The sequence below is a fragment of the Columba livia genome, chromosome 1 (genome assembly GCF_036013475.1).
Source record: "Columba livia isolate bColLiv1 breed racing homer chromosome 1, bColLiv1.pat.W.v2, whole genome shotgun sequence".
NCBI classification, from domain to species: domain Eukaryota; kingdom Metazoa; phylum Chordata; class Aves; order Columbiformes; family Columbidae; genus Columba; species Columba livia.
In genome coordinates, this window is record NC_088602.1 from 156438689 (window position 1) to 156465822 (window position 27134).

The following is a 27134-nucleotide window of genomic DNA, read 5'->3' on the forward strand; positions in this document are numbered from 1 at the left end:
CCTCTTGTTAAAATCAAATGGAAGTTCTTAAGGTTGCTAGTAAATGTCACAAAACTATGGTAAATGTTACAAATAGATTTAAGGAAAATTGTGCTGAAACAGACATTTGGTATTTTTAAAGGGGGAAAATGACTCAAACATTGAAAAACATCTCACAGACTTGCTTCAGATTTAAATTTTCCCTTGAGAATTCTGCATTTTTTAAGCTTAAAAAGTGCATAGCTTAAAGTTCAGACAATGGTGACTGTTCTCTCATAGGAGAGGAAAACATCTGTATGTAAACTAAAGAAGATCTTGGAGTTTCTGATCATAGGCAACAAGATATCTTTTGGAAATAAAAGTAAACTTATCTCTGTGTGCCAGACAGCTCCCTTTATTTCTATCAGCATTAACTCTATCTCCCAAAGTGAAAGAAGATTGCCATGTGGCATCCTGACATAAATTATTGAACAGATATTTTTGAATCGCTGCTTCCATGAACTCCCAGTTTTTTGGCTAGGGATTTTAAGTGTTCACTTCTGTTATCTGTATGGCACTGGAAGCTATATTGCACCAGCCAACTAAGTTGGTGCAAAAGTAATGGACGTTTTTGCATTGTTGAAATTTGCCATTTGATACTGGAATACATTATTGAAAAATGTGGTTATGTTACACATAATTTTAATGGACTTTTCTCGCTTTATGTCTTTTTCCTACTGTCTTATTGCTTGCTGTGTATTTTATATTTATTTTAGACTATGGAAATGATGTTAGACAAAAAGCCAATTTGAGCAATTTTCTTATTCAAGTTCAAAATGCATCATAAAGCAGTGGAGACAACTTGCAACATCAACAACGCATTTGGCCCAGGAACTGCTAATGAATGTACAGTGCAGTGATGGTTTGAAGAGTTTTGCAAAGGAGATGAGAGCCTTGAAGAAGAGGAGTGTAGCAGCCAGCCTTGGGAAGTTGACAAGGACCAACTGAGAGCAATCACCAAAGCCGATCCTCTTACAACTACACAAGAAATTGCTGAAGAACTCAGCGTTGACCATTATAGGGCTGTTTGGCACTTGAAGCAAATTGAAAAGTTAAAAAAGCTTGATAAGCAGGTGCCTCATGAGCTGACCAAAACTAGAAATAAAGACATATTGCAGTGTTGTCTTCTCTTATTCTGTGCAGCAACAATGAACCATTTCTTGATTGGATTGTGATGTGTGACAAAAAGTGGATTTTATACAACATCTGGGGATGATCAGCTCAGTGGGTGGACCGAGAAGAACCTCCAAAGCACTTCCCAAAGCCAAACTTGCAGCAAAAAAAGGTCCCGGTCACTGGTGGTCTGCTGCCAGTCTGATTCGCTACAGCTTTCTGAATCGCAATGAAACAATTACATCTGAGAAGTCTGCTCAGCAAATGGATGAGATGCACTGAAATTTGCAACGCTGCAGCTGGCATCGGTCAACAGAAAGGGCCCCGTTCTTCACAACAATGCATGACCCCACGTTGCACAACTGACACTTTGAAAGTTGAACCAATTGGGCCATGAAATTTTCCCTCATGTGCCATATTCACCTGACCTCTTGCCAACCGACTGCCACTTCTTCAAGCGTCTTGACAATGTTTTGCAGAGAAAATGCTTTCACAACCAGCAGGATGCAGAAAATGCTTTCCAAGAGTTTGTTGAATCCTGAAACACAGATTTTTATGCTGCAGGAATAAACGAACGTATTTCTCATTGGCAAAAATATGTTGATTGTAATGGTTCCTATTTTGATTAACAAAGATGTGTCTGAGCCTGGTTATAATGAATTAAAATTAATGGTCCAAAACAGCAATTACTTTTGCACCAACCTAATAGTTGAACTCTAAACAAAATCTGTAGTTTACCAGTAATCCTAGAACCATATGCCAGCTCTGTTGTACTGTAGCTAGAACAAAGAAGAAATAAACATTTTTAGTGAATAAATGTGTGAACTTTAATCTGGCATTGATATGAGAAAGTCCACCTACGAAATACAAGCTGCAAAAGAAGAACTTCCTCTCCAGAGAGAATCAGTCTCTCTGCGGAATTCATGGGCAGGCAGCGTGGTTACAATAGTTGGATCATTTGTGTCCTCCCTGCCTGTTACATAGCACCTGCCGACATAATGAACCTTTGTTTGTTTTGTGTTCATGAGTCATCGTGAAGAGGCTGTGAGAGACAGAAAAGCTTTGCCGTGCTCTAGTTACCACACAGAGCTGTGAGAGATAGCGAGGCTACGGGCTCGCTGATTCGTGTGGTGTCCCAGGTGCAGAGCTAGCATCTAACAGTAGATAAAATCATGCTCTGTCACGCTGGTAGGAGAAAAGTCTGCTCACTAGAGCTTGGTTTCATTGCTGGAGCATCCAGAGAGTGCTAAGTGATCTCACTCTCATAAACTGTTCAGCTGCATGAATTGTATCTAGGTATCTCAGGCGTAGCAGGTAGGAATATAGAAGTCCAAAGACTCTTAAGTTGCTTTCCCATTGTTAAAAACAATGAATAAACATGATGTAGAATATCTCTTGATAACTTAGGATATGAGACGGGACTGTCACATGTTGACACACTTTTTCCTAACTGGGAAAATGAAGTAAAACTTTGTGGGTTAGCAGAATGAAAATGATTGATTTGCATTACAGGATCAGGTAGAGGAAACAAATATTATTACAATCTTATCGTCAAGCAGAAGAAAGGATTCTTATTACATTTCACTCACGGGAAACTCTGGAAAAGTGGAGCCAAAGGATTATATTCAGGCCTCCCATGAGTTTGGAGGAAGCTGTGAACATGTCCTGGTCCTAAACACTGAGCATGACCATCCATTTTAAGAATTGGATCATCTGACTGGCAATGGCCCATTTAGACTGGAAGCTTTTGCTCTTTTTTGTTAGTTGCGATAAACAGTACATTCCTGTGATACTACATGGGGGCTATGAAACAGTCTCAAATCTTTTGTTGTGCTTCTGTGTTGGTCTTTTTAAGAGCAAAATGAACTCTTTAATGATGCAGCTATGTAAATGCTAGTTATAAGATGCTAAGTGTAAGGCTAAAGGCATGGAGGTTCTGATGGGAGGCACTTCTCAGCTGAGCTAGATGTGACATGAAGCCTAGTACTATGAACAATACTTCCTGGTACATGCCTTGTGCAGCTCCCCACTCAGTGTCTTGGCTTCAGTGGATCTGATTTTAATTTTTTCCTCTCAATCTACGTGATCACAGAATCACAGAATGGATGGAGTTGGAAGGGACCTCTGGAGATCATCTAGTCCAACCCACCTGCTAAAGCAGGTTCACCTGGAGTAGATTGCACAGGAATGTGATCTATATGTGCCCCAAGTTAAGGACACGTGATGGCAGCTCTTGTGTTCAGTGAGGTTGCCCCGGTTCGAGGAGGCTGCAGAGGAAAGCACTGTCGGTGAACTGCAAGGTGAAGCAGTGACCGTTTTCCTCCCCTGCCTGATGTGTTAGAAGAGTGAAAACTCTCTGTATTCGAAGGAAACTTACTGGAATAGTGCTCCAAATCCAATGTTGTTCCTCTATAAGGACAGGCTGAGAAAGCTGGGGTTGTTCAGCCTGGAGAAGAGAAGGCTTCAGGGAGACTTTGTTGCAGCCTCTCAGTACTCAAAGGGGTCTATAAGAAAGATGGGGACAGACTGCTCAGCAGTGCCTGTTGGGATAGGACAAGGGGTAATGGTTTTAAACTAAAAGGGGAGATTCAGGCCAGATGTAAGGAAGAACTTTTTTACAATGAGAGTAGTGAAACACTGGCCCATGTTGCCCAGAGAGGTGGTAGATGCCCCATTCCTGGAGACACTCAAGGCCAGGCTGGACGGGGCTCTGAGTAACCTGATCTAGTTGGAGATGTCCCTGCTCATGGCAGGGGGTTGGACTGGATGACCTTCGAAGATCCCTTCCAACCCGAACTATTCTATGGTTCTATGATTGTTCAGTCCTACACTCTGTAAGGTAACCTATTTATTCAAAGTAGGTCATGGAAAAGTTTTGTGAAATGGGAGAAGCAGGGAGGAACACAAAAGGGTGAGAAAGTGATGAAATAAGTGTTTGACATCACCGTGTTAGTGTAAGAGAAATTAAAAATCTTTAAAAAATTTCACAAGTATATTTAAGAGACTGAGACACTACCTTAACATCGCAGTCAAGATATTGCTTCAGCAGTTACCTTCTGCTCATTTACCATTTCTGAGTTTATAGTAGTCTGAAATTAAGTAGTAAACAAATTCTTGAAATAAGTCTTGATGAGTATTTCAGAGACAAGTGGTCATATACATATAACCATAAAAGATCTTTGGGATCTGTGAGGGACTGTTTTACCTTCACAGGTGATTCATTGCTTTATCGATGTTGTGGTTGGAAGAGAATCTCATGATCTGAGCCTGGCCCTTACACAGCCATTGCTGTCTCAATTAAAAAGCTTTTTCCAGCTAAACATTCTCTTTCACTGGAAGTACTCTTTGCATGTCATCAGTCACCCTTCAATTTATAAGGTATGTTAAAGTCTTTTATTGCAAGATATAATTCCTATCCCTTAATACATCTTCTCTGGACCAGCCTGTGTTTTCAAAGCACTACAGAGAGAGAGACGAGCTTCTATATAAAAGAATTTCTCACATCAAAATCCCACCACAACTTTTCTGTGTAGAAACTCAGCTCCTACTCTTCTTTGGCATGCTGTTCCCATGTCCCCACTGGGCCCTGTCCTGGCACTGCTGGCTCTGCTCATCCCCAGGGCCTGCCAGAGCTCCTGCGGCCATGGTGCCAGGGTGACCCTGGTCTCTGCCCTGTCCCGGGTGAAATCACCATAGAATGTCCTGAGTTGGAAGGGACCCACAAGGATCATCCAGTCCAACTCCTGTCCTTTCATAGGATAACCCTACAGTTCACATGATGTGTCTGAGGGCTTGTCCAGTCTCTTCTTGAACACTGTCAGGCTTGGGGCTGTGACACCTCCCTGGGGAGCCTGTTCCAGTGCTCCACCACCCTCTGGGGGAAGAACCTTCTCCTGATGTCTAGAGGCCAGGCTAGTTTGGCTTCCCGGGCGGGGTTCTAAGCGGTGTTCCCCTGCCCGAGGCCGCCGCCCGGGCCGGGCTGTGTCCCGCTGCGGGTCCCTGCGGGCAGCGGCAAGAGGGGCAGGTGAAGGCGTCGCCGCAGGGGCGGGCGGGGGGACCGTTCCCGCAGCGCGGTCCTTTGCCGTTGCGGTCGGCACAGCTCCCCCGGGATTCCCGCCGCCCTCCCGACCCGGGGGGCTCCAGCCGGGGCGGGGGCGGCGAGGCTGGGCAGCGCCCGGCGGCGACACCGCTCCCCGGCCCCGTCCCGCCCCGGCGGTGCGCGGCGGCGGCTGAGGTAAGCGGGGACCGTGGGCGTTCATCTGCCGGCGGCTCTCGTCACCCGGAGACGGGTGTCCCCTAATCGGGTTTCCATCAGCCTCCGCGGGGGGGTATAAAAGGAGCCGCCGCGGGGCCAGGCGGGCAGAGCGTGGCGCTGCCCCCCGCCCGCCCGGCCGGCCCCATGCAGCCCGCCATGATGATGTTCTCCAGTAAGTACTGGGCGCGGAGGGGCTTCTCGCTGGACTCGGCCCTGCCGGAGGAGCGCCCCGCCGTCGGCAGCCTCACCGTAAGTGGCGGGGCTGGGAGCGGGACTTCTCCGCCGGGCCCACCCCCGGCGGCGGCGGCGGCTGCGGGGACCCCGCGGGGGCAGGGGCGGGAGCTGCCCGGGCAGGGGAGCGGCGAGAGGGGTCGGGTTCAGCCGGCCCGTACCGAGGCCCCGGTGTCCCTTCCTCTCACCTTTAGGGCCAGGTGAATAGTTTTTCAGCTGTTATAGGAGCCGATGAAACCAACTTTTTAGTCTAACCGGCTCTCGTTCAAAACGCTGCCTTAAACGTGTCTTCAAACAGTAGTAAAAGTTTCATTAGAAACGAAAGCCTTACTGCAGGAATTAACCATATTGCTATTGGAATAATATAAAAGCATTGATGTCCAGTTAGGACATTTTAAATGCTTGAATTTTGAAAGCCTGCCGACTTTAATAATAACTTTATATATATACAATAATAACTTCAATAATTCCTGCCGACTTTATGTACTAGTGCTGTGTCAGCAGAATCCGCTCTTTCAAGGCACTCACAAACCTTGCAGCACGATGTGCAAAACATTTTTGGCAATATGCAAATTGTATGCACTTAAACTGCGTTGGTGCCTGTGGTGCTTTCGCCGCTGAGCAGCTGGATTTGGGGTCTCCCAGCTCCTGCCGACCAGCCGGGGTGCAGGAGCGCGGGAGCATCGTGCAGGGGATATGCATTTCCCTGTTGAAAACCTCGTTGGGAGGTAGGAGCAGATCTCTGTAAGATGGTGATATGGGTGCGACAGGTGCTTGGGTCCCTTTCAAGCACAGGATAAACTCCTGTATGCTCACAAGCAAATGTATTTGAACAGGTGTGCTTTAGTAAGAAAAAAGAATGTTAATAGGTAATAATAATGTAAACTGCTCTGGATATGTGAGATAGTTAGAATTATGAAGACTTTGCCTCCTATAAAATTTTGCAACACATGAAGATTCGGATCACTTGAGTAGAACCAAGACTATACACCAGTTTGTATCAGTTGTGAACTGGCCTACTGTCTGCATAGTAAAATGTGAAACATCCCTATTTATGCACACTTTGCTTCTATCGGAAATATTGAATTGAATGGGATAAATCTGTTTTACTGTCTCTATATTTGAGTTACTTTCTTCACTGAGTTCTGCTACAGATGACTTTTATTCGTGAGTACTTGTGCTTGCTCCAGATAATCTGTTTTCCTTAGGAAAGTTGATCTGCTAGTCATGATTTCATGATGAAGTGTACTAATGAGCATGGCTGATAAGATTTGAGTTCTTGCAATATCACAATCTCTTCTATTGTGCTCATAACAAATAAGTGTTCTGTTTTTTATGTGCTTGAGAGGGTCTTTTCAGTCATAAATTCAGGTAACGCTCACTTGAGAGTATTAGGGAACCTGTGGCAGTTTTGGAAAGTGCCAAGTGCTCTCATTTCCCAGGGGAATCAATGATATTGGGATTCTCAGGCACTCATTTGATTACATGACCCTCAGCACATAGCTTCCAGAAAGCAACACACAGTGAAAAATCATGTATGCTGTAAAAAAAGCATCTTTTTCACTTTATGTGGACGTTGTGTGTGCTTGATGCGTGTGAAAATGACTCAGTCAAATCCCAAATATTATTTAAGTCAAAACAAAAGTGACCTTTCCTAAACTATCCCTGAGCAAACCTCCTATGAAGCAGAATCAAATAAGCTCAATTACTGAAAGATAAACATATTTGAAAACCCTCATATATATAATTCTACAGTCATAACTGCTTTTCCACATTGTTTTTGTGTAGCCTAATAAATGATGAGAGAAGACCACAGAGACTTTTTAGCATGTCCAGTAACTAGTTTAAGTGTGGCTGGTTTAACCTGAGCTGTTTAAAGAGTGGCCTTTGGTAAGTTTATGCAATATAACTAGCCCTCTTTCTAATTCACTGCATTCTTATACCTTAAGAAAAAATCTCAGAAGATCCAGTGGGAGCTGACTTGAGGGCTGAGGGTGCTCTGCTCAGTAGAGGGAGATATTTCAGAGTGGACTAGGATCAGGTGAAAAATTAAACCAATTTGACATGAACCATGTGGATGCATTAAAATGGACGTGATGCAAATACCTTGTTACTGTCAGCGATACCAAATTTTAAGAAAACCATTTAATATAATCCGGATTGAAAAGGAATCAGGCTGAACCTTACTAATTTTTTGCTGGGTCACGAAGCCCTTGATAAAATACTGTAAAATCATCTAGAATCACAAGGAGAGCTTTTGCCGAAGTCTGTCATTGCAGGTCCACAGGCATTGTGCAAGAGGGATAACCTACCTGTAGGGAAAATATGAGAATAGAGGATTAACTTGGCTTTTATCAGGTGTTACATGTTTTAAAATGTCGTTTGTTTTGGGGTTATTTTCCGTCAGCTGCTTTACAGTTTACCAAAAGACAATTTAATCCACATGAAGTAGTTGTATATGATTCCTAATTTACATCTTCACATTTTTAGTGACTATATTATGGAGGATAAAAAAGCAGTTAGCACCTCACTGGAGATCAGATATCTCCAGGACTCACAATGTGGCTATTGGAAAAAGCAGGATGTTTTCTAAAAATCCTGGTCAGTCTTAGAAAAATTGTCTATAAAGGACATACTGTTGGCATCCTGGCAAGACTTAAGCTGATAAGATTATATGTTTTGGAAAATGCTGGCAGAAATTCGGCTTCAAGCAATCTTTGACCCACAAATTGAGAGAAGAATGCAGGAGTGACTAAGGATGGTGTGATTTTTCTGTTTTCTTGAGTTCTTCAGCCAGCTCATCTGGGAGGTACAGTCTAAGCTTGTATTTCTGTGCCTGTGTTTATAAACAAGAGGATTTGTTTTCTTAGGAAAAATAACCTTACATGACAACATTACTTGTGCTACAACAGAGAACATGAAGTTTATGTTTTAAATTTAGTCGTTAATGCAAAAATACAGAGGAGTATAAATCATCATAAATTGACTGGTACAGCTTAGAATAGCATCACTTCAGTTTTGCAGCAATATTCAGGTTAGGGTAGCATCACTACAGGCTTTGCAGTAATTCAGATCATCTCCATGTGCTTCGTATTTGTTAGCATTGCACTAATAATAGCTTCATGTTTGTATCCCAAACATTCATATGCTTTTCCTTAAGATCCTTTTAACAGACTGGCCTCTTATACAGTTGTCTCTAACAGCTGCCTTTGACCCGTGGTTCTGGTTAGAAGCAAATGCATTACCTTTTAAATAAAGTCTGGATGAGTTCCATACAGCTATTTTCTAGCAAAAATTTCTCATTGTGTAAAAGGACTAAATGTTGGGAAGTGCCTGTTTGTGTCTGAAATGGTACTGTTCTTTGTCCATTTGTAGCTAAACAGATCGAGTTCTGGGAAAAATGAGGAAAAGAAAGGGAATAAGGGAAATGGGAAAGGTGAATCTGTTTCTGAAGGTGGAAAGACAGCCGTGGTGTTTTCCTTGAAGAATGAAGTTGGTGGATTGGTGAAAGCTCTTCGACTCTTCCAGGTAAAGCTTACAAATCATTACACTGACTGGACTGAGGAAGGCTACTGAGGTCAGGTTAGTTGTTGGCATAAATCTAATGAACCATGATGGAAGGAATAGAAAGCAGTTAGACTCTGCAGAACTGAATAAAAGTAACTTAAAACTTTATGGACCATTCAACAAAGCATTTTGGGCTTATGAAGAGTTTTTTGGAATACAGGTTAACAGTGATGCCAATGTTCACACTATTCGCTTTAGATTTTCGACGTGTGATTCTCAACACGGTAAATTAGATTTAAAGTTGTCTGTGGAGACCACAGTGAAAGGAGGCACTTTCAGAGAGCAGTTCAGAATCTGGATTACATACAGTTAGGTGGCGGTGGCAGCCTTGCTGCAGGACAATGTTTGGTCATGAAGGTAAATGCACCTTTAAGTGCTTGCAGGGTCAGGGCTTATATGTATCTAACTAGAATGTAAATAGTGAAGTGTCGGTTTCTAAGGCCAAACCATCAGAGGGGTGTAAGTGTGGGAGCACTGGGCATTGCCAATCCTAACTCACAGGAGCTGGCTCTGGGAGCAGATTCCCAAGGCTGATGTCGATATCTAGATTCCCCAGCCCAGGAAAAGAGGGTGAGTTAAACCCCCCAGGAGGGAGGCTGCCAGAAACCAGGTTGTTTGACAGAAAACTGAGAGGAATTGTAATACCTGACAACTCTTTCCAAGAAGAATTCTTTCCTAATATTCAATCTAAACCTTCCCTGGCACAACTTGAGGCCATTTCTTCTTGTCCTATCGCTTGTTACTTGGCAGAAGAGACCAACACCCTCCATGCTACAACTTCTTTTAGGGTAGTTGTAGACAGCAATAAGGTCTCCTCTCAGCCTCCTTTTCTCCAGGCTAAACAGCCCCAGTTCCCTCAGCTGCTCCTTATCAGATTTGTGCTCCAGACTCCTCACCAGCTTTCTTTCCCTCCTCTGAACTCTCTCTAGTACCTCAGTGTCTTTCTTGTAGTGAGGGGCTCAAAACTGAACACAGGATTCAAGGTGTGGCCTCATCAGCGCTGAGTACCATGGCACAATCACTTCCCTAGTCCTGCTGGCCACACTATTCCTGATACAAGCCAGGATGCTGTTGGCCTTTTTGGCCACCTGGGCACACTGCTGGCTCGTGTTCAGCTGCTGTCAATCAACACCCCCAGATCCCTCTTTGCCAGGCAGCTTTCCAGCCACTCTTCCCTGAGCCTGTAGCGCTGCCTGGGGTTGTTGTGACCAAAGTGCAGGACCCAGCACCTGGCCTTGTAGAACCTCATACAATTGGCCTCAGCCCACTGATCCAGGCAGTTCAGATCCCTCTGCAGAGCCTTCCTACCCTCCAGCAGATCAACACTCCCACTCAATTTGGTGTTGTGTGCAAACTTACTGAGAGTGCACTCAATGCACCCCCATTCACGGAGTTACTTAATGATTTGAGTACCATGAAGGGGAGTTTCGGGTTTTGTTCTCCTCTCAGCCTAGGGTAGATCGAAGCCACTTGTCTGGCTTCCCAAGAGAATGCCTAAAACTGGTGGCTCTGTGTCAGCTGAGAACATGCAGGGAAGTCCTGTGGCCTCTGTTATTCAGGAGTAGATCGTCAAAATGATCCTGCTCGGCTTTGTAATCTGCCAGTTTACAAATAGCAGATTCAGAACCCTCAGCAGTTGGAGTGTTTTCCTTCCATGGATTTGTTATGTGAATGGGTTAGCTAAGGACATACACCATATACATACCTTTTGGAGCATGCCAGTTAAAGAATTATGTACCTATATCCAGAGGTGTAAAAGCAGAGACTGCTGGTTGGCTGTACCAGGGGAGACCTTCACCTGAAATGGACATTTCTGCAAAATATGGCAGGCAGGTGGAAGTACAAGCACAGAGTTCTCCCCATTTGGAAGTTAAAAAATGTTTTATTGGCTTCACTGAGTAAGTGAAAGAATAGTTGTGAAAAGTAACAGATAGTTTGTGTTTGGCAAAAAAAGGAAAAATCAGAGTCAATAGAAATATTGGTTGAGAGTAGCTGTCTAGTCCAACCTCCTGTTTTGAAGCAAGGCTGTCACAATACTAGATCAGGTTAGCCATAACACATTATGGTTGCCTGTCACTGTACGACACCCTTGGCAGACCAGTGGTTGTGGTGGGAGAGATACCCCATAGGAAAATTTTAATGCTAAAACTATTTATACATTTATGTGTTTAGTTTTGATGAGGACATTATAGTAGAGAATGAACTGAATCAAATTTTAATTTTATTACTAGAACCACTCCAGGTAATCCATAGTTGCTGCAAGAGAGAGAGATGAGGAGTCTTATACAGTAATCCTTAAAAAAAAATAAATATTTTCTCCCATGTATTCATGAGAGATGCTGAAGTAGTACACATTTAATAGCGTCTAAGTAATCACACTCAAATACAGTTAAATTAACTGCATTATTGTGCACATTGCCTAATAAAATTGCATTTAGTGTTTAGCAAGGGTAAATATACAATTGCATTATAATTGTTTCCTCTTTAAAAATTATGAAGCGATATTGTCCTTTATAAAAGATTGCCTTTTTAGATGAATTTAGATCATAAGTTAACTTTCTTCATTAAACACAATAGTATTAATTTTACATTCAGTATACAGATTTTTTTTTTGTCTTTGTTATTAAATAAGTGTGACTAACCAGTTATGTAGCTCTAGAGGGAGTACTTTAAATGAAAACACTTTTTAATAACCAGGAAAATCTTTCCTAAGGAACATGCCATCAATATTTCCCTTCTAGCTGGTATGTCTACATTTCATATGCTATTTCATCCTTCCACAGGAGAAACATGTGAGTATGGTTCATATTGAATCACGAAAATCGAAGAGAAGGAGCTCGGAGGTGGAAATTTTTGTGGACTGTGACTGCAGTAAGAAAGAATTTAATGAACTAATCCAGTTGCTCAAGTTTCAAACTAATATTGTATCTCTCGATCCACCGGAAAACATCTGGACTGATGAAGAAGGCAAGGCTGCTTTTCTCTCACTTGGTTTAGACACTGACAAATGTTTTGCGGGGGTGTCTCCATAGTCTTACGCTCCAGTACATTCAACTCACATTCTGTCTTCTGCAGATCTCGACTGTGTACCTTGGTTCCCCAGGAAGATATCTGAATTAGACAAATGCTCGCAGAGAGTTTTGATGTATGGATCTGAGCTGGATGCAGATCACCCTGTAAGTGTAACATAAAATTGTATTGTAGGTAATTTGTTCAGGTTATTTGCCAGTCAAATAAAAAGCCTGGTGACTGCAGATTTTGAGTACTTTTTTGAGCATGTGTTTTTCAGAAGATGGGGGTTTAGTTATCTTCAATGGTTTTAGTGAATTAATATTCCTTTTCTGTAGTAGAACACCCAAAAAGAAGGTCCTTCAGAAAACTTAGTTACTCTTGAACAGCTATGGCCCCTTTTGTACTGCTTATTTATTATTTATTTTTTTTTTTTTAAATTATCTACTTGACAGAAGCTTTCGACTCTGATTAGTTTAGGTCAATGTGACCTTCAGTCCCATCACAGCTCTTAGCTAAGAGCTGATACTAACCTAGGTGTCGGAGAAGAAAGAATTATAAAGGAAGGCTTCCTTGTGCACTCAAGAGATAATTGCAAAATAAATCAGAGAAACACATTCCCATTTCTGCATGAATGCAGCAGATGGGAAGGTGTCTCACATTGTTTTCTGACTTGGGTGACAGGAGACATTTCACACAAGCCGAGTCTGCAATAGTGCCAAATGCTCAGTGCAAAAGGCAAAAAAATAATTTGTTATTGTTTTATTTATTTTGGCTGATGTCCATAAATGCTTAACTTTTGAGTGTCAAGATGACGGATGATGATAAGCATTTGTGTAATAACATTTTCATTTGTTATAAATCCAAGTTTCTACCTTTGGATTAGTGGGCTGAAAGACACTGGTGGTAGCTAGTTGTATTCATTCCTACTCCAAAGTAAAATAATCTGGATAAAACTGGTATTGTAGGAAACTTCCATCTGAAAAGAAATAGGTAATGAACTAAGATACCTGGCCATAAAGTTGTCTTGTAATAGAATCACATTGAACTGTATCTGTAGGTGAGAGTCTCGTGTGGGTTTTGTTGCACACATTTTGTTGGTATTGTGCAAGGTGGTGAAAAATGACCCCAAAGAGACTGTAAGTGACAGCAGAAGGATCAGTTCAGAAGATCATAGAATAGTTTGGGTTGTGCAGGGACCTTCAAAGGTCATCTAGTCCAACCCCCTGCAATGAGCAGGGACATCTTCAACTGGATCAGGTTGCTCAAAGCACTATCCAGCTTGGTCTTGAATGTCTCCAGGGATGGAGCATCTGTCACCTCTCTGGGCAACCTGGGCCTGTGTTTCACCACCCTCAGTGTAAAAAATTTCTTCCTCACGTCTAGCCTGAATCTCCCCTCTTTTAGTTTAAAACCATTACCCCTTGCCCTATCACAACAGACCCTGCTAGAAAGTCTGTCTCCATCTTTCTTACAGTCCGCTTTTAGGTACTGAAAGGCCACAATACGGTCTCCCCGGAGCCTTGTCTTCTCCACGCTGAACAACCCCAACTCTCTTAGCCATAGGAGCGGTGTTGCATCCCTCTCATCATCTTGGTGGCCTCCTCTGGCTGCTCTCCAACAGGTCCATGTCTTTCCTGTACTGAGGGCTCCAGAGCTGGATGCAGAACTCCAGGTGGGGTCTCACCAGAGCAGAATAGAGGGGATTCTCTGGTGATGCATCTATGCTATACCATGTTATTACAGTGCCTGTGCCGACTCCTCCCTGGTGACTGCCTTGGCTGAGGAGAGGCAGGTACTCCTGGTGGCCCTGGGTTTGGGACTCTATGTCAGTGCAGAAATGACACTTGGACTGCTACTTTCTGTCCTGTCTGCTCCACAGCTCCTACAGTGGCTGTGCTGTGGCAGGGGCTCAGGCACAGACCCTCATGTCTGTACACTCAAGCAAATGGATGACAACGTGATGTCCTCTGGCAGCCCCACTTCCTGTCCCTGGTGTCACCTGCTCTTGGATCTGCCATGACAAGCATTATTGTCTCACTTGTTTCCCAGCCACCTCTACCATGTGTGAGCCCTTCCCACACTGTGGGCCTGCAGCCCGGGAGCGTGTTCCTGGATCCTGGTTTCTGCCATGTACTTCCTGATGATAAACAAGGATTTACCTTGCATTTTCTTAGAATGGAAAAGTCTGTTGATTGCCTTTAACCGTTAACAGTAATTTGGTTCAAACAGAGCTCTTAGTGGCAGGCTCATTCTAGCCTTGAGTCAATGACTGTGATGGGCCATTTGATACTGTTTTATGTTCTGAGCTGGTGCCTTCATTAAATACTTGAGTGCTCTGCTGAAAATCTGCTTTCAGTTTTACAATGAAAAAAGACATTTGCATTACATGAATATATATTTTACACTTGGGGAACTCTTATAAACATAATTTACACACCATTTGTTAGCGTATGCAGCATGCCAGGTATTAGGGATGGGGGAAAAAGCTGTAAAAATTTGTGACTGACCTTTCAAAGGCTACTTCTGGTGCCTGCCCTGTTCCTCAGCAGTGGCGTGTTGGTGCCGGAGGACCAAACTGAATTACCCTATTACAGAACCAGCACAGCACTTCAGCAGCATAGCCTTAACCCACTCTATATTGACTAATGTTTTCAGTCTCAGTTTCACTACTCATGACAGTGTTTTCAGACCCCTGTGCTGCCTTCCATCCCATTTGGGCTCTTGAACAGTCTGCAGCTGAGTAACTGAGTGCTTTTGTCAGAAGGTATTAAGTGGACAAAGAGGCTCTGCCAGACTGCAGCAACTTTTTCCCAGTCAAAAAACTTTTCTGTGTAGGAGTGGAGGCTTGAGGGTTTTCTTCAGTCCTTTGACATCCTCCCTTTCTCTGCCTCAGTAGCTGCCTTTGCAGCTTTGGTAATGGGAAAATAAAATGCCTTCTGAGTTTTCTGGGAACTCACACAAATATTTCAAATCAAACAATGTTATCTTTTCATTTCCTTCAGTGGTTTGTTTGTGCACGTGAGCAGTAAGGAAACACTTAAACGCACTTTCTGGGCTACTAACTAGGGAACTCAGATAAACTTTTTACCCTTTTTTATCTTCAAGAGTTTGACAGTCCTGCCTTGAAAATAGATAACTCTATTTGTAGTCCAAAACCTGAAGTGTCTTTTACAGGTACAGAAGAGATTTTATTTTAGTTTTGAATAGCTCAAAGGGTTGTGACTGGCTGCTATATATGTATTGTACAGCTCTTTTTTGCACTTACTATGCAAAAGGTATGAGCCTACTGTAGTCCCTGAGCCATTCCTCTGTAACTCAAATGGGAGCAATATGCATATTTGCTGCTTGAGGCTGGTGGTTCAGTCTCTAATGCATTGGTTAAGATGGTAACTGCCGAAGTAGAATTTTCAAAATGAACTGTGTGTGAATTCTGGGTGCTTGATTCTTCTGGTGAAGAAAGATGTATTAAGGACAGGCCAATTATTCTGCTTTCCCTGTGTGTATATCTCCATTCAGATTAATGAAAACCTGAGTGAGATGAAATGACAAGGAAAAAGTTTCCTTTTTCCAGCATCTTGGGTGATTTTCTTTAGCTATGCACTAACTTGTCTTGAAAAAAACTCCCATGGGACTTTGGTGGGGAAAAAGTGAAAAAATCCTTATCTTCCCTTGCAGTCAGTAGATGGTGTTAATCAAAATATAATACAATTAGGTACTAAATAAACACTTTAATGACTTATTTTGTAATTCTTACAGCTAATTTTCTGTCCTTATTGTAAATTACTCTCTTCTTCTTTGCTTAAGGGATTTAAAGACAATGTCTATCGACAGAGAAGAAAGTACTTTGTGGATGTTGCCATGAGCTATAAATAGTAAGTACTGGCATAATTCTTCCCCATGCTGCTGACTAGTTAGAATTCATGCTGTACTTAATTCTGTAGGATGAAGTTTAACAGTAGAAAAAGTCATCCTTTAAACTTTGACTAATTTAGTGTAGGCTATAAAAGACAAACCTGATGCTAGAAATCCCATTACATTATTGGTACAGATACGGCCAAGCAGAGCATTTGAAAGGTAAGCGCTTCCTCCTCAGCATTTTATTCATAGATGCTTAAACTTCAGACACTCTTTTACCAATGCTTGGATGTCTTAAGGACAAACTCAGGCACTAGTGAATCACACATACCTAGTGTCCCCACAAAGCTGAATGAGCTTACTAAAAACTGAAAATATTATTTTCTTTTCATGTGCTTGCTATACTGGCCGCTGCAAAATGCCATCTATCAGTTTTGCCAACACAGCTCTAAACTTCTCAGAATTCAGTCAATGGATTTCTACATAGGTAGTAAAGATGGTGTCTGTGCACAAATACACTTGGTATGTATTCTCATTTTGATTTTTTTTTTTCCCATGTCAAGTCCGTATTTTCAAATTACTATCATCCCTGGAAGTTAACTTTCTGGGCTACCTACAAATACCTCCTGTGTTGCAATTTTCTTGTCACAGAAGCATCCAACTAGTTCTAATTATACTCTAGGTTTTATTTGCAACAGGCCCACACCCTTGTTCTCAATGGAAAGAACACACTAATTTAATCTTTTCCATTTTACCACACTTCTTCAGGTTTTTCATTTTTGTCCTTTGAGATTTGTACCCGTGCTGTTTAAAGATTATAAAACACAACAATTTTTGCTCCCTTCATAGAAGGCACATCTTGTCAGGAAGCAATTAATAAATGGATTTTTGAAGGTTTTTCAGTTCTGTTTTTGTTTGTTTGTTTGTTTGTTTGTTCATTTTTAATATGAGGGTAATATACAGGCTGCAGAAGGCTTGGAGAACAGGAGAATTAACTCTGCTTTGTGAGAATATAATCTTGATTATATTCCTCCTTTACTCTTGTCCCATTCCTGTCATTAAGCTATTACCAATCAGTGCGTAGGTGCTAGTGTTCCCATTTTTCTACCCATGGTTTAACTGGATGCTCATGACAATCACCCAGCACACTGAGCTGCTGCCTGCTGGGGTCAGGGCACTGACTGGTAGAGAAGCATCCTAGGCTGACCCAGGTACCTTCTAAATTTAGCCATCTTTCAAATGTAAATTGAGGCAGTTTTTTTTGTTTGTTTAGAGCTGATTGATTTATTATATATGTGTATATATATATATGTATATATTCAGTTTAATGCTTGCTGTAGAGTTACTTCTTCTTGCCTAGCATTTATTGCAGTCTGAAATGTCAAGCAGGTGCCTGTGGATGAGAGCAGACTGTGTGCTCCTAGAGATCTTTCAGTAAGTCAGGTAGTTCTCTGTTTACCCATGAAGGTAGCAGTAGTGCCGTACATTTCACAGCTGCTAAGTTGCTGGAAATATCTTCCTCCCTTCTCCTTCTCAGCTGCCTAAGTGCTGTAAAGATCGTGCAGCTGGCTCGCTAAGCAGTGGTTTGTCCTCTGCTATGAAGGTGGGTTTTTTTTCACCCTGAAACCAATGAGGAATGTCTTTTCCCAAAAAGCATGTGGAGTAATCCTGCATATTCCCAGAAAAACAGATAAAGGAAAAAACTTTTATTTTTTTAGATTTTGAAGGCTCAAGAACCATTTCTGCAGGCACATTGCAAAAATCAAACAACCCAAACCAGAGGTTATTCGGGAGTCAGATCTTGTACTTCAGCAAAACTGCTCAGAAGTACTCCTTCATCCCACTGACTTTTTCAAACCTTTAAAAGATTTTAAACTCTTCCTATTATTATTAGCAGAGGGAAAACAAGATGCATCAAATATTTTCACCCAGGGACCACAAAATGGCTGGGAGGCCAGTGGTTAGGGCTGTTAACCTGAGATATGGCAAAATCTCGTTCATGCTCCTTGTGTCTGCTGCAGTGGTTGTTCTAACCCCAGGGATGTGCTGTATCTGCTGGGCTGAACAGTTGGTCTCTCTCTGAGAACTCCTGTGGAGAAGCCTGGGGAGACATTTACTCCCAGCATCCCAGAGCTCAGCCTAAGCCAGGCTAACAAAAGATCAGTTCAGGGGGGACATTGTGCTGCTACAGCTAAGCTGCTTCTGCTGCCCTGGGGGGCTCAGAATTAATGTAGGTGTCTCAACGCTAGGTTGCAGTCTCATCACACCCTCTTTAGTGGTCTAATGTCTATTTGCTTATTTATACAAAAAAAGAACAGCTCTGTTGTAAGGACTGCTTCCCTTAGAGATAAGTTCAAAGCATTGTCTTGAACCTCTCAGTGTCTTCCAGGTAAGTGACCTTCCTAATTGTTTATTGAGTCTTAATGTGTTTCTACTTTTCATTTTCCAGTGTAAAAAACCCTCCACACTTCTTTCCTTAAAACACATAACAAAGAGATTTGGCTGCAAGAAATTTGCTCTGTAAAAAAAATGTGGAGTTGAAAATACTGGATCAGCATTTCTTTTATGAATTGCTGCTGTTCTATAGTGGTAGATGTTCTGCCTTGGTTGAACATAAAGAGGTTTCTGTAGTGGGGAGAGAGAGAAAAAACCACTAAGAAATTAACTTGGAGGAGCAGATATGTGCTGGATGTTAGAGGGAAAGACATGCTAATAGAGTACAGCAGTGAAGATCAGCTGTATGAAATAAATGGACCAAAAAAAAACCTAATCCCTCCTTCACTTAGCTTCTATCCTAAAGATAGTTAAAATGTGTTAATCTGGCTAATTAGTCCTCTGAGACTGATCAGGGATTGCAAAAGTGTTGAGAAAATTAAATCTGGAGGAAAAATGTGAGGTTTAATTGGGAATTCATAATATAAGTTGATAGCTTATCACCATAGCAAAATGGAAAGACCCTATTTTAATAAGAGGAAATAAAAATTCAGGATAAATTAGCTTGTAGAGTCATCTTTCTCAGTCACAAGAAAACTGGCTGTGCGGGCTGGCCACTCCTGTGATTTATGGAAAAGTTTGGGTGCCAGGTGGGTCTTGCTTGTTGAAGTAAGAGAGTGAGAAAAATGAGATTTGCAGAGCTGAGTGAGAACAGCACAGGTCCTCCCTCAAGTCTGGCTGCCTTGATCCTCTCAATAAAGAAAGCAATATCATGATCAGCTGGAAATAAGATCAGCTCTCCCAGGCATAAATCCTATTAAGGAATTAACGTTCAGCGAACCTTACTTCAGTACTAATGAATTAATTGAAACAATAACTAAGTTATAAACCTTTTAGTGAGCAGTGAACAAGCTTCAGATCCTTTATTGTGTTTATCCCTCTCTAGTGACAGGCTAAATAGAAACCTGAGTTTTTCCCCTGGTGCACACATTTCTTCCTCTTTGCTGGGCCAGTGCTGACTGTACTGACAGCATCTGTGGCAGAGGTTGGGTCTAAGGAAAAGGGACGAGGCCACTGCACCGTGTTCTGGCAACCCCAGGTGGATGGAGCAGCAACCTGCTTGTGTCCGTCATGTACGGTACACTTTAGAGTAGCTGTGTTTTGCTTTCCATGAGCTGGCAGGCAGCTTAATGCTGATAAAGTGCAAAAGTGAAGATACTAGACCTGAAGGACTGACTCCCACCGCAGAGTGGGCACAGACCCAACACAGCTTCTGTTGGTGAGAAATGAGTCACTAAATGGGTTGCAATTCTCGTCACGTCTGCAAAAGAGTGACTGAAGGGGAACTCGTGGATATATTGAATGTTCAGTGAGTCCTTAACGAGTACCTCATACAAAGTAACCTCGGAGTGGCAGATACTTCCATGGATCAAAATCCTTCGACACAGTTGAAAGGCAAGGGGATTAAATACTAAGTTTTCAATAAAGGTGAGTGGACAGCCACAATGAATGTAGGATGGATGCTCTTCTCTTGTGCATGCAGGAACTGCAAAGCAGCAGTTGCGTGTGACGTGAGGGCTCATTCCTTCTCGCCTCATACAGTGGAGACAGGATTACAAACTGGGCGACTGCTGGGATGGAGAGCCAAGCCCCAGCAGAAGCCCAGTGCTGCATGTCTCCTGCTGCACTGGGATTCCCTGTGCCTGATATTCCCATTTGGCTGCTGTCTGCAACACTGGGAAAGCCACAGCACTGGGCTGGGAGCACCCATGTTGCCCACCCTGTGGCAAGGGAATGGGAGACAGGGGCTGATGGGGTGGAAGGAGATCCTGTGAATTCCTTTGCTGCTCTGTACTTGCTTACAGTGTGGGAAAAGAGGATACCTGAGGAGAAGGCAGATTGCACAGATTGCATACTAGAGTATATGAACATTAAATCCAGAGAAAGATTTTTATAGTTTCCAGGGGGAATTAATAATGTGATATGAAGGCCCATGACCATGGCATGGGAGATTCCTTCCAGCTAAATACAAGGCAGTGCAAATTGGAAGGAGCCCTTCACACTCTTCACACAGGCAGCTGGTTTTGAATTAGCTGTAACCACTCAAAGCAAATCTTGTATGTCAGAGACAGACTAGCAGGTACCCTGGAAGATTCCTGCTTTTGTAATTTCTGTGCATTTGTGTTAGGGGGAGGAGGCAGAGGAACAGTGCAGAAGGAAAAAAAGAGATGTATTTAGAAGCTTAGTTTCACCCATCATTGGCTGTTGGCTCTGAAGTGACTCTCCTCATAACGTAGTCCTGCATGAATTTGGGGTTCCAAATGTATCTGCACACGTAAACAACAGTCTAAACAATAAATATATATATATATATATATATATATTTATTGGATCCACACATTTCTAAACATTTATGCAATTGCCTACCGTTCATTTTGTAAAATGCTAGGTAATGGTACTGTGTTATGTATTTTAAAGAATGCATAGAGCAAGCAGTTTGCTGAATCTACAGGTTAGGCAGAATCAGGACCTTCAGCTAAGCACTTGCAAAGGCATCAGTGGCAATAAACAGAGAAATATTACTCTGCTATATGAACACGGTGTATAAGAAATCCATCTTTCTACTTTGATAAGTACAAAGATCAAGAAGTATACTCATTCCTTAAGAAGAAATATGGTCCTTGAGAACTAAATGTAATATGTATAACATAACATCAAGAAGGAATTCTAAGAAAAAAGAATCTAGTTGTCATTTTAAATAGTTTTTAATAGTTTTAATAGGCTCTGTCTGCTTTTCTTTGTTTAAAGAATATTTTTCACAGAAATTTTGTTGTCCAGAATCTGTCCACAATCTAGTTATATACAAACGTATTTTGTATTATTTTATTTTTTACAGTGGTCAACCCATTCCCAGAGTGGAGTACACAGCTGAAGAAATTAAAACATGGGGGGTGGTATTCAGAGAACTCAGTAAACTCTATCCCACCCATGCTTGTCGTGAATATTTAAAAAACTTTCCTCTGCTGACCAAGTACTGTGGATACAGAGAGGACAATGTGCCTCAGCTGGAAGATGTTTCTGTTTTTCTTAAAGGTAAGAATTCATATTTGGTTTGTCAATAGATACAGTTTCATGAAAACTCTGTTTCTGTTAATATGAAATACAATGCACAATGAATGAAAAGACCCCCAGCATTATCGGTGGTCTTTGGCTTAGTCTGGAGTATCATTCCGACTTTGACATTCTCTGTGACAGAAAGTTTGCTGAGTCAAGACAGTCGTATACATGTACCTGCAGGTATGAAGATGAGAGGAATTCAACATCTGTATCAACACGTATCACGTGATGTTTTCTTGCACAGGGACAAAAGTTAGCTCTACTTTTGTCCTTCACAAAGAGTGGGTGTTCTGATAACCACAGCAGGCATCCCCCAAATACCCAGGCAGGTAAAAGAGGGAATAAAATGCCCGAATAGTGGAATCTAAACAGTAGAACATGTTTGGCACATTGTTGTACAGCCTAGGTGAAGACAAGACTTTCCTGAGTGCCCAAGACCTCATGAAACTAGTCGTATTTGTATGTTGAAAAAATACAGTGGGACTCCATAGGTGATTTGGTACTTCTCTTTCCTGTTATTTTTTAGGGGGCCAGGATATGACATATTTAAGTTTGAAATTAACCTTCTTTTTCATCTGTAGTGGAAATGTATCCTATACAGAAAAAGAAGTGGCAGATGTGAACGTGCAGTTTTTAACCTGCAGAGGAAAAGATGATAAAGAGTTCAGTTAGTATTTTCTCCTCAAGGATCTCTTCAGATACATATGCTTGTTCCTTAACCCTCTTGCTCAGGAACTTCTGGAGTTCACAAACTAACATATTATAAAGACTGCTGTTTGTAAAAAAAATGTTATGTGCTGTTAAGTGTTATGAGAAAAAATAGCAAAGTGTTTTGTCCCAAATGTGCATGGAAATTTTTTAACTAAGATAAATACAGAATGTGTAATGAAAGTCTTGCTTTCCCTTTGAATTTGGTTGTGTCCTTCTGGGTTTTTCATATGTTGTATTATGGTCTCTAAAGAATGATGCCAAAGTTTACAGGTTCTTTCTCCCTAACAAGAAACTCAAAACCTCACACTTCTTCTGGAAATATATTTGCAGACTAAATGCAATAATAGCAGTGTCTGTTGAAGAAAAAACTTGGAACATTCTCATGTGAACACTTGGAAAGTGTAAAGCATGAATCTGGGAGAGAAATGTGCTTTTCAAAGTCACTGCGTCTGAAATTATTCCCCACTGGGACTAATTTGACAAAGGAACACTTATATATATAAATGAGGACCTCAACTATGAAAGTCAGTATTTTACTATCACAAACAGTATTTTATCTGTAAAAATACGGACAGATTAGATTTGACCCTATTCTGTTTTGTTAGTTTTTAATATATTTTACAGAACTCATCTTCTGTTTTAGAAACTTCTCTCCCATTTGGTACCAGACATAAAAATCAGATACTCTGTGATTTGAGAACATCACTTATGGTACCGTACTATCTTTTCTAGACAACGATGTTCGAACCAACTTTGAAATATCTCTATCTGTTTCCATTAAACATATGCTAGCAATGCAAAATAGTTCTTGTATGTCATAGGTGAAAATTATGTGTGCTCATCTTGAGCCAAGATTGTCCGTGTCATGCCTCCAGTAGAATAATTAGATACAGGTAATTACCTGTCCTCAAAAACTGCTATAGTGATGTATAATAGAGTCTTTTGTTATCTCCTTCACTTCAGAAAGGTCTGGCTTCACAGTGAGACCTGTTGCCGGATACCTGTCTCCCCGGGATTTTTTAGCTGGCTTAGCATATAGAGTTTTTCATTGTACTCAGTATATACGACACGGCTCAGATCCTCTCTACACACCGGAACCGTAAGTTGCTACATTTGCTTTAGTGCTGAAAAAAAATAAGTTCACTATATTCTTAAGAGTTGAATTTGCCAAGATTGAAAAGAGGAATCTTCTCACAAAGGTCAAAATTTAGTTAACACTGTTGATGACAAAACCCTTCACATTAGTGAGCCAGAGTTTCCTTCAAAGCTTCTTTTGGATTTTTTACAAGGGTCTTAAATAACTACATTATTTATATAGTGGGTAAAAAATGTCTATCATCTGGATTATTTTTCAGTGGAATATAGAGCTTTCAACTACAAATTTTGAAGAAGTGGCTATAAAATTTTATTTTTTGGTGGACATCTAATGAAATAACTTGGTAAAAAAGCCCCGAATCCCTTGACAAAAGTTTATTTCAGAATTAGAATTTAATCTTCTTGTGTCCTCATTTATCTTTTGTGGGCCAGACTCCACATCTGAACTTCATTTCTCTCCTATAACACAACTCAAGCAAGTCATGAGGCACTATCCTCTCACCCAAAGAGGATATTAGATATGAAGCCTGTTACAGGGAATATGGTAGAAATAAGAGACACTTTAATTATGACTTTCATGGGACAGCATTTCAGCTTTTCCAAACCACAATATTGCGAGTTTGGATGAAATATTTTGGCATTTGGTCTCTTGATGAAAAGCGGGGGAAAAAAAGATCGAAGCTATTGTGTTTCTTGTCTTGTGTTATGTATGGCGTGCTCTGCGCAGTAATAACAGAACAATACATGTCAGATAATACGGAGGCAGTTTTACCAGAGGCATCCACTGATCTTGTAACTGCGGAATGGCATTTTCGCAGTGAATCAGCCACCAGGCGGTTAGCGTGAAACTGTAGCTGTGGATTGGTCAGTTTGGACTATTTTAATGTATTTTATTTTTGCCAAAATTTGCACAAAGAGTTCATACTTATATATTCAGCTCCAGTATGTAAACATTTGGACCCATGCCTAACTTTGCTTTCGTGAATAGACTGCTGAAACCATGGAGCAGTATTTTTGTAGGTAAGAGGATTAATGGAACCGCCTGTTAAGCTGTATGTAAAGATGCTCCAACATTATCCTGTCAGGAGTCACCAGGTGGTGCTGTTGGACACTTATCTACTTTGTTCCTCAGCGTGTGAACTGGGTGAAGGATTTCCTAAAATGCTACGAGGTTGGTTTCGTGTGCGTGTTTCACTTGGAAAGGAGGTGGCAATCCCTGGAGGAATTCACTCACTTTTGTAACCTCTGTAATTAGAACTTTAGTCTCTTCAATTTTTAGGCAAATTGCTACAACATAAAATCGTGGAAGAAGAGCTTCGGTATATATGCTGGACTTGTCTATGTGAAAATATCTGTAGTATTTAAAAAAAAAAAAAGAAATTATACTTAGGAAGTACCAGGTTTTGCACCAATGATTTCCTCTCTTGTGGGAAGCCAGTGTCTCAGCCAATGTTCAGCAAAAGAATGATGACATTCATTAACTTAATACAAACTAGAAGAATATTTTTATCTATTGATAGTGGATTTAGGTACATAACTCCAACAAGAACAAAGGAAGGAACATCATCCAGGAAACGATTAAGTGCATCTATGATTTTGCTGATGTTCTCTGGTTCATTGATCTGTATATTTGAGACCCCTGTAGTTTTCAGGATGCTGCTTACATTCAGAATTATGCAGTGTATCATAGCTGATCCTTAGTAGTAACAGCAACTACTTTTTTCTAGCCTATCTGGTCATGGTGTCTGGAAAGTCACTGTGGATTAATAATAGTTCAGTTAGAATGAAGATTTTTATTCCTTGTTTGAGCTGAACTTAAAAATCCAGGTTAAGATCTAAACACCTCTAAGTATGACTAACAGAGGAATTAAGTTGTCATTTTCTAATGATGTTACTCTCTTCTTGCAGCCCTACTTGTTCACATAAATTAAATAATGTGTACTGACTATCAGGAACTCCAGAGGAAAATCTTGAAAATCCCTTTTAAAATGTTTTTTTTTTCCTTAAGATGGAGCATGTAGTAAGTGTTATCAGAAATGTAGAGTGAAATCTTGACTTTTTTGAAACCAACGGCAAAACTAAATTGACTTGAGTGGGGACAGCTCTTCATCTTCTGCAGCAGCTGCAGTGCCCTGAGATCTGGTTGATATATGGGGCCATAATGAGGTTTGCTGCGGGTCCCTGGCTTGGTGAATGTTGCATTTCAATGATATAAACCTGGTAAAAAGATTCCCTTTGACTTCAGTGGGCTTTCCATCAGATTTAGCACCCAGGCTATAGAGCTAGATACAAATTAGAGAGTTCATTTGGTTTGATCTGTATCACTTCTATATGCATTTTAAAACATTTCTTCCTGAGTTTCATTATGTTTCCACTACATTCACAGAGCTATATGGATTTCCTCTGCTCTGCTAACTAATTTACTCCAAGAAAAATCTTTTGCTGTGAAAAGTGCATTACAAAAATCTTATTTTCTCTGAGCAATGTGTGTGAATAAATTAAAGGAACTTAATTATTTTCTGAATAAAACAAAAGAATCAAGCCTTGGTAGCTAAGTGAAGAATTACATTGTTTAGACTATCTATAAAAGACCAGACTGGCATCAAAATCTAAGAGACTCCAATGACAATCCCAAATGCTGGTTCATGGTTCTGCTTGGAAGATTTGTTTGTTTTGTTTTATTTTTTGTTTGTATGTTTTTGTTTCAAGCTCCCCTCTTCATAACTGTGCGTTCAAAGTACTATTTTTGCATAGTTTTAATGGAAGAATCTACAAGCTAAAGGCATGAGAAAAGTATCTTCTGCCTCCTCACCCTCTTCCCCTTGCCAGCAGAGACAAGTTTATGGGACTGGTCTCTTTCTGTCCTGATTTTGTCTGCAAGGCTGGAAGTGACACTAAGAGCCCATGTCCCAGTGAAGAACTAAGAGTAACACATCTTTACCTGTTTGTTTCTGGGAGTTGTGACTTCAGCACAGGAAGAGAGAGATGTAGACACCTGCTTAGGTACTAAGAGTAGTGATGCTACTGTAAAAGCCTGGCTGGAGACAAGCGTGCTTACGTGAAGCCAGGAACTTGAAGCCAGTCCCACTATGTCTTTGCTCTTGTTATTAGAACTACTGATATGAAGTTAAATATACCCGGACTGATGCAGTGCTGCGTACGTGAAGTGCTCAGCAATCTCTGAAGTGAAGATTTGAACTGGAGGTAGAGCTCTGGACTTTCAGAGAATGGGCTTTGTGGCCGATTGCTGTATTGGAAGGTGATGGCTGGAGGAGTCAAGTTCTTCCAGTGAATTGTGTGGTACTGGGAATTCTCTGGGTATGTCTATCAGACTGCAAACTCCGTTTCTCTGCTGTCTTTTTTATTGTTAGCAAACTAAATCTTGCAGATGACAGAAGAAATTGTTGTGACTGAAACTGAATTAATTAAAGAATTAATTAAAGAAGGGTCATTAACCTTTGCTGATTATCCACTCAAGCGATGCAAATCATCTCCTGAACAAAGAGCTGGATACCATACAGAAACAGCCAATTTTTCAAGTCTGAGCTCCAGTGAGGAAGGAGAACTATCAAAGCTACGGGTCTTGTGGTAGGGAGCTTTGATTATCTTGCAAGACTCAGAGTATCACCAAAGAGAAGTCTTCTTACCAGCTGCTTTTGAAGAAATCAGGGATATCCCAAGCTCTGAAAGGACCTGCAATAATGTAGGAACATGAGAGGAAAGATCT

General features: G+C 41.3%; 1 protein-coding gene across 1 annotated transcript in view; it reads left to right on the forward strand.

Moving 5' to 3' along the window:
- The first annotated feature begins 5403 nt into the window (after positions 1 to 5403).
- The window catches only part of TPH2 (tryptophan hydroxylase 2), a 50561-nt gene continuing 28830 nt past the window's right edge, over positions 5404 to 27134 (forward strand). Inside the window, exons 1-7 of the mRNA XM_065040554.1 lie at positions 5404 to 5635; positions 8993 to 9145; positions 11968 to 12151; positions 12260 to 12360; positions 16001 to 16068; positions 21381 to 21577; positions 23276 to 23411. Of these exons, the coding sequence (XP_064896626.1) occupies positions 5531 to 5635; positions 8993 to 9145; positions 11968 to 12151; positions 12260 to 12360; positions 16001 to 16068; positions 21381 to 21577; positions 23276 to 23411 (944 nt within the window). The 5' untranslated portion in view covers positions 5404 to 5530. The remainder of the gene's footprint in view (positions 5636 to 8992; positions 9146 to 11967; positions 12152 to 12259; positions 12361 to 16000; positions 16069 to 21380; positions 21578 to 23275; positions 23412 to 27134) is intronic.